At 41.2% G+C, this 14,278-nt stretch overlaps 1 protein-coding gene across 21 annotated transcripts in view; it reads left to right on the forward strand.

Annotated features, from left to right (window-relative positions):
• The window catches only part of NRXN3 (neurexin 3), a 1,022,219-nt gene that overhangs the window by 466,113 nt on the left and 541,828 nt on the right, over positions 1 to 14,278 (forward strand). For all 21 annotated transcript variants that reach the window (XM_055716439.1, XM_055716441.1, XM_055716453.1 and 18 more), the window contains one exon: positions 7,323 to 7,442. In XM_055716439.1, the coding sequence (XP_055572414.1) occupies positions 7,323 to 7,442 (120 nt within the window). The remainder of the gene's footprint in view (positions 1 to 7,322; positions 7,443 to 14,278) is intronic.

Genomic DNA, 14,278 nt, shown 5'->3' on the forward strand with positions numbered 1-14,278 from the left:
TGACAGCCTAGAGATAAGCAGAAGTTAGTGTGATGTATTGTGCTCCATACATGTGGAGCATCTGACTGCAACCATATTTTGTTGGCATCTCTGGCCTATTTCCAGCTGTAAAAAGTTGAAGTAGATGTCTTACAGAGGTTATGGATTTAAAAAGTATTGGGTGCTGCCTCTAGGTGATTTCTGAAGTTTATGTAAATGAAAGTGGTAGAGGATGAGATTTGAAAGAATAGGAAGGATACATGGGCTGAGACTAACGTGAATTAAAAAAAGCATGCTGGAAGTACACTGGGATGTAAATAGCTTTAGGATTAAGGTGTTCTGTGCCATTCAGTCAGACTGTGGCAAGGAATTTGAGATTTGCATTAGACATCAGCAAGTATCGTGTCTCTGGCTGCAGCTGTTGCTGTTCTCTGTAGTCACTTGTGTGCCCATCAGAATTCAGAATACATGCCTGAGAGTTCCTGCTCGATTTTTTGATGTCCATTGAAGTAGATGCAATATGAAGAGGTCCCAGAACAAATAGATTTGTTTGTTGTTTTCATTTTTCCAGAGTCTTCAAAACCTAAAGGCTTGTCACAGCTGTGAAGATTATTCCAGCTCAAGCTCATATTGTTACAGAGGTCTTAACCCGATAGGAATATTTCTCCTTCAGATGGAGAGACACCTGATCACATTGAAGCCTAAGGGGAAATGTTTGTCTTGTGTGTGTAATGTGTATTATTGGCTTTTCAGGAAACCAACCTCTGCTAAATAGGTTTGGCTATTTTAGAATAGGCCATGAGGCCTGGCACTTTTGTACCGCTGTGATTTGCAGTGGGGAAGGGTGTTTTTCTAACTCACTGTATTTTTCTTGTTCATCTACAGCCCTTTAATTTTTTCCTCTCTGCTTTTAGTTTCTGTGTCTGAATGTCTGACTACTGTTTACTTCTACTTCACTTGCATCTTCCTGTCTCTTGTCGCATCTCTGGTTCAGGCATACTCCCTTTTATGCAGTTGATTTTTTTGTTGTATGGCTGGGTTTTTTTTGGTTTGGGGTTGTTTTGGGGTTTTTGTTTGTTTTTTATTTTTCTCCTTCCCTCACCAGCATGTGTATGAGCACTTTGCTCGAGACTTTTTAGGTTGCTTAAAGATGGAGAGCGGCAGGGTGATAAGAGGGGGAGGTTAGGTGTGTGCCAGGTTTCACGGAGGGGAAAAAACCCCACCGCCTCGTAGCTCCAACTTCTGTGGATTGCCATTGCTGCTGCTTCCCTTCTCCTGTCACCTTGACGTAAATGTCCTTTCTGTGGGAGACTTGCCTATTCGTTATTTTAACTAGTCCCAGTACCTGAAATTTTTAGACCAGCTGTGTATTTGGAACAGAAGGACTCATCATCTTAACTGACGCCAGGTGAATGAAGAGTTCAGGTTCTGTTAAGGCAGTGGAATAAACAGTTGTATCTTCAGAGGACTTCAGAACACTGCCTTTTGAGTTATTTCTGGCAATGGGTAACTTTAAATATGGAGCCTGCCAGATGTCTAATCTTATTTAGGTGATGAAAGAGATGATGACGTCTTAATGAAGTCTGGAACTGAGTGAGCTTGAAGAGCTGGCCTTGCAGTCCTTGAAAATCCCTTTTGGTTTTTTTTTTGGTTCTAGTTTGCTAAATTAGTTACTCTGTGATATTCCTGCTTTCTACCAGCTGTGACTCAAAATACAGGATCTAACTTTCTGAACTGTGCATTGAACCTTGACTCTCTTACGTTTGTGCAAGGTAGGTGTCAACATGCTGCTGTTGGTATTTGACAGTTACGGTATATGAGGTGTGATCCATCCAGTGAAGTGATGGTTCCATAAGATCCAGTCTCAATTTTACTCACTTGTTACTTAGAAAAGAGAATTAACTTCATTTCCTCCTTAACCTGCACTAACAGAGAGTCCTGCAACAGGCTTATATTCTGCCTGGTACATATGGTTTCCAAGACCTGATGCCTCTCTGAGCTGTACTAGGGCCTGCACATTGAATTAAAAAAGCAGACCATAGCTAGTTATGAAACAGGAGTGCTGACAGAATTAGATTGTAGACTTATCATAGGTATAAATTGCCCATCATAATGTCTGACTGGTAGTGGTGGAGACATTTCAATGCTTGATGACATTTGCAATTTAGGAACTATGGGACAAAAGCAGCACCTTATTCTGCAAACACAGTAAAGGTATCTTGTGTGTTACTTCCCTATCTCTTCCTATCCTCACTGAAGTTACAAGGTAAAAAACAACAACAAAGGGAACATTTAGAGAGATGGAGAATGAAAATGGACCCGTGGTGCTGTTGAACCTTGCCTGTTGCAGATCTTCATCTTAATGAGAAAATAAAGTTAATGCAAATGGTAGATTCCTTTAAATAGGAGTGAATTTTCAATGTGTGAAGGAAGGTGTTATATGCAAGACCAGGAAGGTTTAATGCTGTTTGCTGGTTACGATCAAAGCATGAGGCAGTTGTGTTACAATCCTGCAGCTGTTGTATAAAGAAACTGATTCCTCATGTAACTCGGAAGAATGATAAACACAATACCGTCTTTTATTTCTAAAGTTCCTTTCTCTGCAAAGAGCTTTAAAATGACACAGCAGGAATGGTTGCTTTTGCCAGTGAAATGCGCCCACCTGTGGGATGAAACATGGCAGTTTGAGCAATGCACAGCAGTAGAATTCAAATATTTTATTTTCAGGGCAAAGAGAAGCCTACCATATAGCTGAAATTGCAGGAAAGAGGGAGACAAAGTAATTTTTCCAAGCAGAATATGGATAAGAGATCTGGCTACCGTACTCTTCTAAGGTGGTTTTCCTCAAACAATTAGTGGTAAAACTAATACACAAACCATACATCTAGCTAGGTAACTTGGAAGAAAAGTGTAATACTGGACTCCTTCCAAGGGAGGGAGACCCATCAAGACCACACATACTGAAAGTCTGCAGATACTGAGCTGTTCCAGTAAAAATTAGAATGCAGAAATAAAGATCAAATGGACATCATTGAAAAATTCTGTTTTGCTATCTCTTATTCCTAAGGAGCTGCCTCTGCTGGTAGGTTTAGTATGGACAGGAGGAGACAAAGCAAGTCACACTTCTGCTAGCAGGGATGCTTTTTTGTACATGGGACTTCTCCACCTTTATTCTGTCTACTGCCCACTCACTCCCCTTTCTGCTGTGCGTGTGGCATGAAGAAGACAATGTGCCAAGCCCAGCTACAAACAGACAAAAGAAACAAGGCCAAACAGAAACAAAAATGCACTCAATGGAAATAACAAGTGTTGTCAAGGGGTTGGAAATCTAAGGAGAAAATTGGAGTCAGCATGCATATGTTAATAATTAAAAGTATAGTGTGGTTTATCAGACATATCTCAGATTGTTATGTGAAGACTAGTTCTGAAGGTTAGCTTTTAAATACTTTGACTGCTGTAAGCATTGCCAAAGGAATGAGCTTAAAAATAGACCTGAGGCCTGATGACACTGGTAATTTAGAACCAATTCTACTGCTGTATATATAAATTGTTTGTCGTCTTCTCTTTCCTTGTTTGTTAGCGCTAAAGGGCATGTGCGTGATAACACAATCTTCATGTTTCATAAGCCTTCCTGTGCTTCTGTTGCTTTGCTCCCTAATCCAAAATCCTAATCCCCTGTGACATCCCTGTTAGTTGCTCTAAACAAAATTCTGTTGCCACAGATGGAGGATTATGACATCAGGAAAGGACTGTAAGCAGCAGGAGTAGATGAACTCTGAGTCAAAGATCCTTTTACCATGCAAATGGCCCACAGTACTAAGGAGTGAGGCAAAGCCTAATACCCAAAATCTATGCTGTGCCATCACAACTGGATCCACAGATGGCAGATCAGACTTTGAGCTTCCTTGTGGTATTGTCAGGCTTTCAAAATTCATTGTAATTGTTGGGGTTTTTTTCTTATTCTTTTTCTCTGGCTGCTTTGAAAGTACTGTTTCCATCTTCACAATTGGTTTCTGTAAAATACAAGTCAGAAACCATGATACTGGTCCAGAATTGAATTCCTTTGTCTCTATGGACTCTCTCATTACAAGCACCTCGAGCCACGGGTACTAGGTCCCATACAGTCTTATTCCTTGAGTAGCGAGTACTGGTCCTCTCTCGTGGCACCTAGGCAAAGGATATCCCCATCAGATGATGCCTGTTGTCAAGCCCAGTTGCTGATTCAAGTCTTCTCAGAAGAGGGTAGGAAGAGGTAATTGAAGATATTCTTCTTGGCTTCTATGTAATGGTGCTCACAATGCTGTAGCAAGTTTGCAGAGTCACGATTGCTTTCCATTTTTATTTTTTAAATATATATAACTTTCTTGTTTATATCTCTGTGAGTATTGGCATTCATATTTAGGGTTAGAGGTTAGATAATGGAATAGGAGGGTATAGCAGAGGTATCAGGTCCTTATTCTCAGATACCTTAGACGGTTTAGGCAAAAGGACAATTAATATCCTGTTTCAGATTGTTAAACGTCATCCCTTCTTTTGCTGGGCCAGAGTAAGTGTGAAGCGAGTGTCAGACCCCAGCCTGGTGCATATGTATCTATATAGTTACATTCATCTCTCTTGTAAGTGTCAAGGCAAGAGGGAAGCATGTACATCCACGTGCCTACCAGCCCACGCTGTAAAGTCTGTCAGCACTGTTGTAATTCTAGAAGTGATCTGTTAATTTCATGCTGTGCTGGTGAGACCACTGGGATTCACACAGCTGTAAATGAGTCAGGTGGGTGGGAAGAAGAGGCGGAGGGCAGGAGAAAAGTGTTGAAAAACGCTGCTCAACTTTCTTTGAGTATGGTGACGCACAGTTCTCTTGCTGTGGCTGCTGCTGCCGCCTCTTTTCAATAGGTGAATTTTCTTTCAGGGGTTTTGTTGTCTTCTTTTGTTATGTACACTTATGCTTCTACCTAGAGGTTTTGGTTTTGTGGATTTTTTAACAGTATAAGAGATCGTGGAAGGAACTGAGGTTTTTGTTATTGTTCAGTTAAACTGTCTGCCTACTGATAGTCATATGTTCCTTCTCATTGCAGGAGAGATGTAAAGGAACACAGATAGCTAAAAAGCTACTGAAATTCACCCATTCTGTTCTTGCAGTGGGGAAAGATGATCTAGTGGGAAGAGCAGAAACTCTGTCCCGAAGCTATAGGGGGCCATTCCTGGCTTGGTCTTTGAATTGAGAGGATCGTGTCATGTCATGGAGCTTCCAGTTAGATGTGGGTTCTGCAAAGGCCTGTAAATGTGCAAGCGCCCAGATACACAATCCGAGTATCAAAGGTGCTGTATAACTATGGGATTCAGTGAAACCACTATGGGTGGTGTCCAATGGGGGTTGAGAGGTTTCATTTTGGGTTAAAGCCTTTGAGAATGTTATCTCTGCTTTGGTATATCCTATTTCATCTATAAAGTAGAGATAGTGGTGCTGATGTTAGGAAGCAGTAAGGATGAAGAGTAGGATGAGCCTCATGGAGTTGTTGTCACTAACAAAGACCGTGACAGAAGATACTTGGATGGGTAGAACAGTTCTTGCTTTATCCTTATGGCGTTGTCCTGGACTAGAGGTGATTAACAAACTGATCTCAGGCAGCCTAGTCTTTTGATCCTTTTTTATCTACTCTGTTTCTTTTGTTGTTTCTTCTTTTCCAGCAAGTACAGGATATAGAATAATAGATATGTCAACTAAGGTGTACATTTTATCTGCAGCACTGCACAATAGGAACAGCATACTTCTGTCTGGAATGCTGAAATAAAATACTTTCCCGGGAAGTAACTTCTAAACTTATGTTAATATAAGCTATGGCTTGCAGCTTCATATCTGCCCTCAGGTGTTTCAGAATCCAGCAACCTCCTTGTGGATGACATGCTAGATGTCACTCAAAGCCACTTTGGTCACTTGTGGCCAAGAAGGCTAATAGCATCCTGGCTTGTATCAGAAACGGTGTGGCCAGCAGGGCAAGGGAAGTGATTGTCCCCCTGTGCTCAGCACGGGTGAGGCCGCATCTCAAACCTTGGGTTCAGTTTTGGGCCCTTCACAACAAGAGGGACACCGAGGGGCTAGAGTGTGTCCAGAGATGGGCAGCCAATCTGGGAAAGGGGCTGGGACATAAGTCTTAGGAGAAACGGCTGAGGGCACTGGTTTTTTTTAGTCTGGAGAGGAGAAGACTCAGGAAGGACCTTCTCACTCTCTTACAGCTGCCTGAAAGGAGGTTGCAGTGAGGTGGGGGTCAGTCTCTTCTCCCAAGTAACGAGCAACAGGACAAGAAGAAACGGGCTCAATTTGCACCAGGGGACGCTTGGATTGGATATTAGGAAAAAATTCTTGACTGAAAGGGTGGTCAAACATTGGAACAGGCTGCCCAGGGAGGTGATGGAGTCACTGTCCTTGAAAGTGTTTAAAAAACATGTAGATGTGGCACTGAGGGACATGGTTGAGTGATGGACTTGGCAGTGCTGGGTTAATGGTTCGACTTGATGATCTCAAAGGTCTTTTCCCCAACCTAAATGATTCTATGGTTCTATTCTATGAAAATCGTTTTTTGGCATGTTGTTTAGGTTGTGTCTTTGCAAGGTTTATCTGAGTAGGATAGCAACTGTTAGCTTCAAATCACGGAACTATGAAAGCCTGTCATGTTAGTAGTAGCTACTTCCTTCTCTGTTTCCCTCAAAGGCTGTGGAAACCACTCGAGAACAGAGAGGTGTTGTGAACTAATGTCATGTTCTTCTGAGGACTTTATTGACATGTTTCCTGAGGAACCTATGTAATGGGACTGGTCAGAGTTTTGTGGGATTTATTTGTTTGGGTTGTTTTGGGTTTTTTCTTAACCTGTAAAGCAAAGTTGTAGCCACATGAGGTTTCAAAACTGCAGTTTGAATCCACGTATCAGGGTTCTTTGGGTAGGGTGAAGTATTGTTCATGGGCCCATTTCTACAAGGGGATCAAACTTCCAGGGAAGTACGACAACCTGGCAGTGTTTGTTGTCCTTGGATCACACCATATTTTAAATTTTTTGAGCAAGCTCTGAACATGAAAATTGGGTCTGCCTAAGAGGGAATATGTTGCTGTTCACTGTTACTCCTTGCTCAGTGTTACAGTTTGTTGTTCTGTCATGTACAGTTGTCTTTGTGCTCTTCTTACCCGAGTTTCTTGCATGTCCAAGAATGGAAATGTGTTTGGTTAGTGTTTTTTCTCTTCTGCATGAGGATCCTGATATAATGGTTACAATGTATTGGAGCTTTTATAGGCCTGACTAAAATGATTCTCTAAGCTTTGTTTCACCTTTTCCTTGTCATCCCTTCTCCAGGACCAAGCACTACCTGCCAGGAAGATTCCTGTGCGAATCAGGGCATCTGCAATCAACAGTGGGAAGGCTTCACTTGTGATTGCTCCATGACTTCATATTCTGGGAGCCAGTGTAATGATCGTAAGTAGACTTTTCCACTGGATTGGTGAACTTTGAGTGCTGGTGGGTGGGAGCATAGAAAACACATGATTAGTTTTACTTTCAATTGAAATACAACTTTCCAAGTGTCAAAGTCAAACTTTGTTTTCTGGAAAGTTTCTTTGAAACATATAGCAGGTTGGTTTGTTTGTTTGTTTTTAACTTGTTAAAAGGAAAATATACGATTTGGTATATGCTGATTATTTTTTTCCCTTCTTTTTAAAAGCTGACTTATTTATTACCATCATGGGTCTGGTTGTTAATGGAGTTGACTTGTATGTATTGTGTGTAATATTTATGCAGATACAAAATGGGTAGGTTTTGTGCATTTTATTATGTATTGAGTTTTTCATTCAAACCTTGGTGACAAAGACATGGAATCCATGTAAACTGCTGAGCGGTGTTCTAGATTGTCTTCTGCTGAGTTATTAGCTGTATGCTAAGATGAAAAATCAGGTACCTTTTTCTAGAACGTTCAGTTAAAACCAGGTGATTGATTAGGCATACAGCAACAGTGTTGTGCTTCTTGGCATATTGATTAGCTTCATCTCAAAACATTGGATGTTCTTCTTGGCCAATTACTGTTAAGATCTCTGATAAAATGATTGAGCAAAACCCTGAAGTCTTCCTTAAGGCAGCAGATAATCAGCTTTCAGACATTCCCTCTGCTCATCCTGATATGACCTTTGCTCCTGCCTGGAGGAGCAGATCAGCTCTACTCTCTCCCACTTCTGTTATTTAAGGTGACAGTCCCCTTCTCCCTTGTTTCTCTAAGGCAGGGAACAAAGGAGCACATTGAGTGCTGTAGTAAGCATAACAGTAGGCTTCAATAATTTGGTTTGTTGTGTGTGTAAATTTTAAGACCAGAGAAGAGTCTAATAGTCTGCTCTGATCACCTGCATCTCACAAGCTGCTGCTTTTCATTAAGAGTAGTTGCAGTAGACTTTAGCGGTACCAGCAAGGTTCATCCAATATTGGTGCCACAGCACTGAATTGATGGCACATATGAGAAGCTGTTTAACATGTGGTGACAGTCTGCTTCTGCTGAAGGCCAAAAAACTCTGCTTTTCCAGTCGTTCATAAAATGTGGCATTATCTGTGTTGATTTCCCCTTTCTCCCAGCATAATTCTCCCAAACATCTATCGGAAAGGCCTATCAGCATTCGTACTTTGACAGGGGCTGTATAAGAAGGGTATTACAGACAGAGGTTTATAGTCTGTAATGCCACATCTGGTTTTGGGTTGTTTTGGAATGACTCCTTTGGGTCCAGAAGGAACGTTGCATATTGGATCCATGAGATTTGGCTCCCATTTTCTACATTTCTGTTTTGGTTCGCTGTTGTCAATTGGACACAGTTTCCCATTCTTGCACTACTTATTCAGTCATTCAGTTTAGACTTGGCAAGCATAGCACATTATAAACCTGTTGTGTAAAAGAAATGCTACTTTGAATCCTGTTGGGCTGCATTTAAGTACATATCCAGGAAATCTCTGAAGAGACTATTGATGTTGTCGGTTTTGTTTCTAATGGGCTGGGCTTCACAGCTCCAGAATGTTACAGTGCCCTTGTTAGGCTGTTGCTAATGACTTAGAGCAGGCTCTGAAATGTCAGGAAGCCACGTTCCTGTGTCTGTAATTGGGGATTCCTTGCTGCTTTTTAGAACTGGCAGCTGGAAACCGTGCAGAGCAGAGACAGGGGTTTGATATGAGTGGGGGTGATGTGGGCGATGTCGTAACCAGCCTCCTGGTGTCAGGCCTGGCTGGTGATTTAGAAGCGCTCACAGGAGGATGCAGGTTTCAGAATGGTCTGGAAAGGTAAGTCATGTGGACTCCTTCTGGAACACAACGAGACTCCAGCCATGATCTTCAAAACGTGCGTATAACATCTTTTTGTGGTTTGGTTTTTTGGCTGTTCTTTTGTTTTCTTGGTTTTCTCTTTGCCATGTATCAGGACACTGAAGACACAGTTCTGCTCCTGGTTGCCTGTTGAAGTCATGAAGGGTTGTAGAGAGGGGGAAGGCTTACTCCCTGCTCCTATCCATTAGATACGGTTGCTATGATACCCAAGTCTAATGGATGTACAGGCATTTGTATGTTAATTGAATTAAATGTTCTTTAGACTGGATTATAGTGCAAGTAATGGCAGGGGCAGATAACTTCTATGTAACCTGAAGCTTTGCTATTATTTAGAAATGCATCAGGCTCTTTGGTAGAACTTTTTTTTTGCCAAAGGAGTCTAACTCTATTAATTTAGTAAATGGCTACTTCTATTTTATGCACAAATTGTGGTCTTCCACTGATGTAAATATGGAATGTTAAAGTCAGTAGAACAGGTCTAGATTTACACAATGGAAATGGTAGTGAAATGAGGACTGACTTGAATATGTTTTGTCTTTCCATTTCTGTTAATCAGCTGAAGCATCCACACTGGAAAATCTGTGTTTCCATGTCTTTGATGCAGAGTATTTCAGTGCTTCTGAGACAGATAAATGGCATGCTTGGACTTTTCTTCACTTATCTTTTATGATCTCTTTAGATCAACCCTTATTAACTATTGCTAACTGTAATATGGTTTGGGTGGGGTTTTTTTTTTTGGTGTTTGTGTTGTTGTTTTTTTTTTTTTTAATATTTTCTAGTTTAAACTTTGCAAAGTCATCCGTCACTCAGCCTCATCAATACTCAAGAAAACTTGGTGTGCCAGTATGGTTTTGCTTTTTAGTCTTTATCCCAGGACTGGGCCATTAAGCTTCCCAATTCAGATGCAACTGTCTTCAAACTGCTTTTTCTGAAAGGTGAAGGAGAAGCACAGGTGGTAGAGATGCATGTTGTACATCTCTAGACATATCTTAGTATTAGACATTCATTAGTACTGTTTAATAAGACAAGGATTTAGTGTTGGTCTGTTTTAGATGTTTACACCGTAGGAATCGAGATTCCTTGGAATAAGAAATTAATGGAAGCTATGGGGGCATAAATTCAGGGTTAATATGCTTCATTTTGAGTTGCATCATTTCTTGTACCAGTGTTAAAAAAAACACCACCAAACAAAAAAAACTCCAGACAACCTCTCCCGTCAAATTTGAGAAGGTCTGTTGTATAAAAGTGAATTTTAAGGTCTACCCTGCATACTAGCCAGTACTAACACCTACAAAGAAAGGTAGAAAGAGAAGCAGTGTCACTACTTGAGATATCCTGGTTCCATTCTCCTTGTCATTTAAGAACTGTTCTTAATTTTTTGGAGTGGTTCCTCATTCTTCAGTCTTTAGAGATGTTTTAATCAGTCCAGCATCACATTCAGTAAATCTGGGCTTTCAACTTATTTTCAGAATTTGTTTGTTATTCTAAGATGTAGGAAATCAGCATTAAGATGCTGCAATTTATATTTAGGAATAGTTAACAACCCTGGTATGCCAGACATGTTGCTTTGAATGTTCAAATGTGTAACTTTGAGCAGACAAAATGTCAGAATTAGAAGTTAACCCACAGCGTCAATGGAGTGTCTTGCATCTGGGGTGAACTCCATCCTATTGCTGTTCTTAGGGTGAGAGATGAAAACATAGTAAAGATCCAATTTATTTGAGGCGTGGCATGTATTTAAACTGTTGTCCCATGAAGAGTTTTAGAGATTCTTTAATTTATTCGTGTTCTTGTCTGTCTGGTCAAACAATGACACTTTCTGCACAGAGAATGCATAAAAAATAGGCCTCAGCAATCTAGCTAATGGGAGTGGTGTATGTATGTCAAACTAGATCATAGAAGACACTGCTTGTTACTCAGTGCCTCATGCAGATAAGAAAAATGAGGGTCAAACTTTCCAGGAGAAATTGCCAGGCTAACACAAGTATGTGTTAATGGAGGCTGTTTGTCTGTAAAAGATCAATAACCTGCAGCAATGACTAGTGCAAGTAGAGTATAAAGCACTGTTTCAAACAGCTTTTTTGTTGTTGTTGAAACAGTTGTTAAGTCCATCTGCAGACTATTGATTGGCTTTTTAGGGGGTTATTTATTTATAAACTCTGGGTTGTAATATCCACCTGGTTTAAAAATAAGTCTCCCATTTGATTAGTAAAAAGAAAAGGCAGCCCATGTTTGTCTGTCCTCTTGCCTGTGTGTCTTCATATGCTTCCAGTCTGCATGCCTTTCAAAGGGCTTGTTGATAAGCAAAGCAATCCTCTAACCTTCCAATGTGATTGTTTGGTGAAGTGGTGCTTGTTTTTTGTCTGGGGAGAGGTGATGTACAGGGCTGTTGTTCTTTTTGTGCAGTAAGTTAAATTTTTCTTCAAGATTCCTTTCCATGCAATGCGTAACCTATACACTTCTACTGTTTTTCTGTGAATCGCATTTGGAGGAGGGAAGGATTAGAAGGAAGTGGAGTCGTGGTGAGTTTGTTCTTTTGTTCACTTAATTTAGCACTGTCACGGGAAGAGCTTTTGATAACTTCAGTTCTGTAATCATAGTGAGTGAGGCTTACTCACTAGCCAAAATATTTTTTTATTATTGGTTTTTTTTTAGTTTGTTATCCTTGACTTAAAGGGAAGGATGTCAAAATTGCAGAACAAGTCTAAGACCGATATTCAGAGTAAAGCACAGAGTACTTTTGGATTGAATGGGGGAGACAGAAGGTGGCCTCTGCCACGTGTGTGTTCTAGGTGAGGTGTCAGGGATGTTGGAGCAGACTCACCTCTCTTCCACTAATGCCCCTCCTTCACACGCACCCCACCCCCCCGCCCCCCTGCTTCTGTGATATTAAGTGAATGAGTACCTAAGTAGATTGATGCTTCTGGAGCAAGTCTGAGGACTAGGTTGCAAAAGGGCAGGGACAGAACCAGCTTCCCTCACCCCTGCTTATAAATAGCACGGCAGAATAGTCATTAGAAAAGACTGCTAGCAGGGCAAATGGCTAGAGCAGCAATCTTGCTGTATGGTGATGGCTTTATTCCGATATCCTCATGAGACATTTGCACTTCATGCTTGTTTTGTCTGCCCCACTGAGCAGTTACAGCTATCTGCATGGCAGGATTCAGACCCCCAGTTGGGAGATGAGCCCTAATCCCTCCCCCTCAGTATTTTGTGTTTTTCACCATCTGGGCCAATTTTTGTGTAGAATTCATGACCTCCTTTAATGTCAATGCCAGCATGCTCAGCTTGATTTACTTACAGAAACCCTCTCCATTGTTCATGTTTAATTATCACCCCTTCATTTCTAATGTGCCCAGCTTATCACTTACTGAGTCAGAGTGCAAGAGGTTGCTAGTGTGTAGAAAATAAATCTACATAGACTTCATTAGTCTTGCATGGCTAACCCAGTCAGCTGTTCAAATATCAGCACGCTTAGGGATTTGCCTTTGATACTGCAGAGACATCCGCCCTACACGAAGCAAGAGTCACCTCTGATTTATCTTGAGTGAATCATACTTCATTACAGCAGGTCAGGCACCCTGATTACTTCTTACTTCCCTCCTCGTGCTTTGTCCTCGCTTACTCAGTGCTCTTTTACATACCCTCTACTATAACTAGTGTTTTCTGGCTGATGGCTCATTTTAAGTTTCTACCCGAAGCCTCTGGTTTCTTCTGTCTCTGAATGACCTTATCCTCTGAGAATTGGGCTAATAGGGGAAGGAAATGCAACTGTGTGCTTCAGTACATGATGTAAATTGTACTGTTGTGATTCAGCTTGTGAACCCTGCTTTTACCCTTCTTACCACTGTGTACTTTCATTTGCACTGTAATTCCAAGAACTTTAACATCTTTAGGGCAAGGATCTGGTGCTACTTCTTATTTAAAGCACCATGCACTTTTCTGATGCTTAGTAATAACCCACTATGTAATCGCTTTAGCTCTTCGGTGGTTTAAGAATGCTTGTTGCCTTTCTGCATACTGAAAGGCATTTCCCTTCACTTGAGTAACAGCTGTAAAACATCAGATCAGGCTGCAGATCAAGAGCTTGCTTGTCCCATGTTCCCTTTGGGAGTCATCTGGGATGGGTGGCATCAAGGTCAGGGGAAGGAATTTGGGTGTTCCTGTTTTGGGTGAGCAAGAGGGAATTTGAGCGACAGGTGCTCTTTGGAATTGCTTCTTCTGCACCTTTCAACTTCTCAAGGTGCCCTGACAAAGAAGTGTTTCCTTTTTCTTTCAGCTGTGAAAGCTAGCCAACTTTATCCTTTTGTGATCCCCAAAATGCAGCTAGGTCTCTAGTGAGTAATTTAATTACGATTGCTTCAACAGCTTGGCAGAAGGAGCATTTAGGATGACAGCTGCAATCAGTCACTGATATCTGTGCACACCTGGCTGCTGTCAGCACATAAGCTATGGTCCAGCTGTGCTACAGACTTCAATGGGATGGAAGGAGAGAGACTTTTTACAGGTGGCATTGATTACAGCTTCTGTTATCAACCTTTGAGCAGTTCAAGCAGTTACTTAATTCTCTTTCTGACACTGCTCAGCAGCTATGCCATTTTCATAAACATGTCACAGAAAGCTCTTGCCATAATTTTGTTCCTTGTGATCCCTGCTCTTTTTGACACTATGGGTTTTTTTTGTTGTTTTTTTTTTTTTTTTTTTACATGATACTTGTTGGTAGTCATGGCAATAATTATTACTTTTCATGTTATAAGTAGCTGAGTGAGTGGTACTGTGTCCTGGGTGTTTTGCTGCATGAAAGAGCTGGCCTCTGAAACTGTTCCTTCAGTGATGGCACACCCAGGGTGTGATATCTGAGAAGACACTGATGTAAGTTTACAGCGGTAACAGAATTGTGGCACTGCAAAATAGGAGTGTCTGTTTGTTCTATCACCCCAAGCTCCATTTGCTGATGATGA

The sequence above is a fragment of the Falco cherrug genome, chromosome 7, assembly GCF_023634085.1.
Source record: "Falco cherrug isolate bFalChe1 chromosome 7, bFalChe1.pri, whole genome shotgun sequence".
In the NCBI taxonomy this organism is placed as follows: Eukaryota; Metazoa; Chordata; class Aves; order Falconiformes; family Falconidae; genus Falco; species Falco cherrug.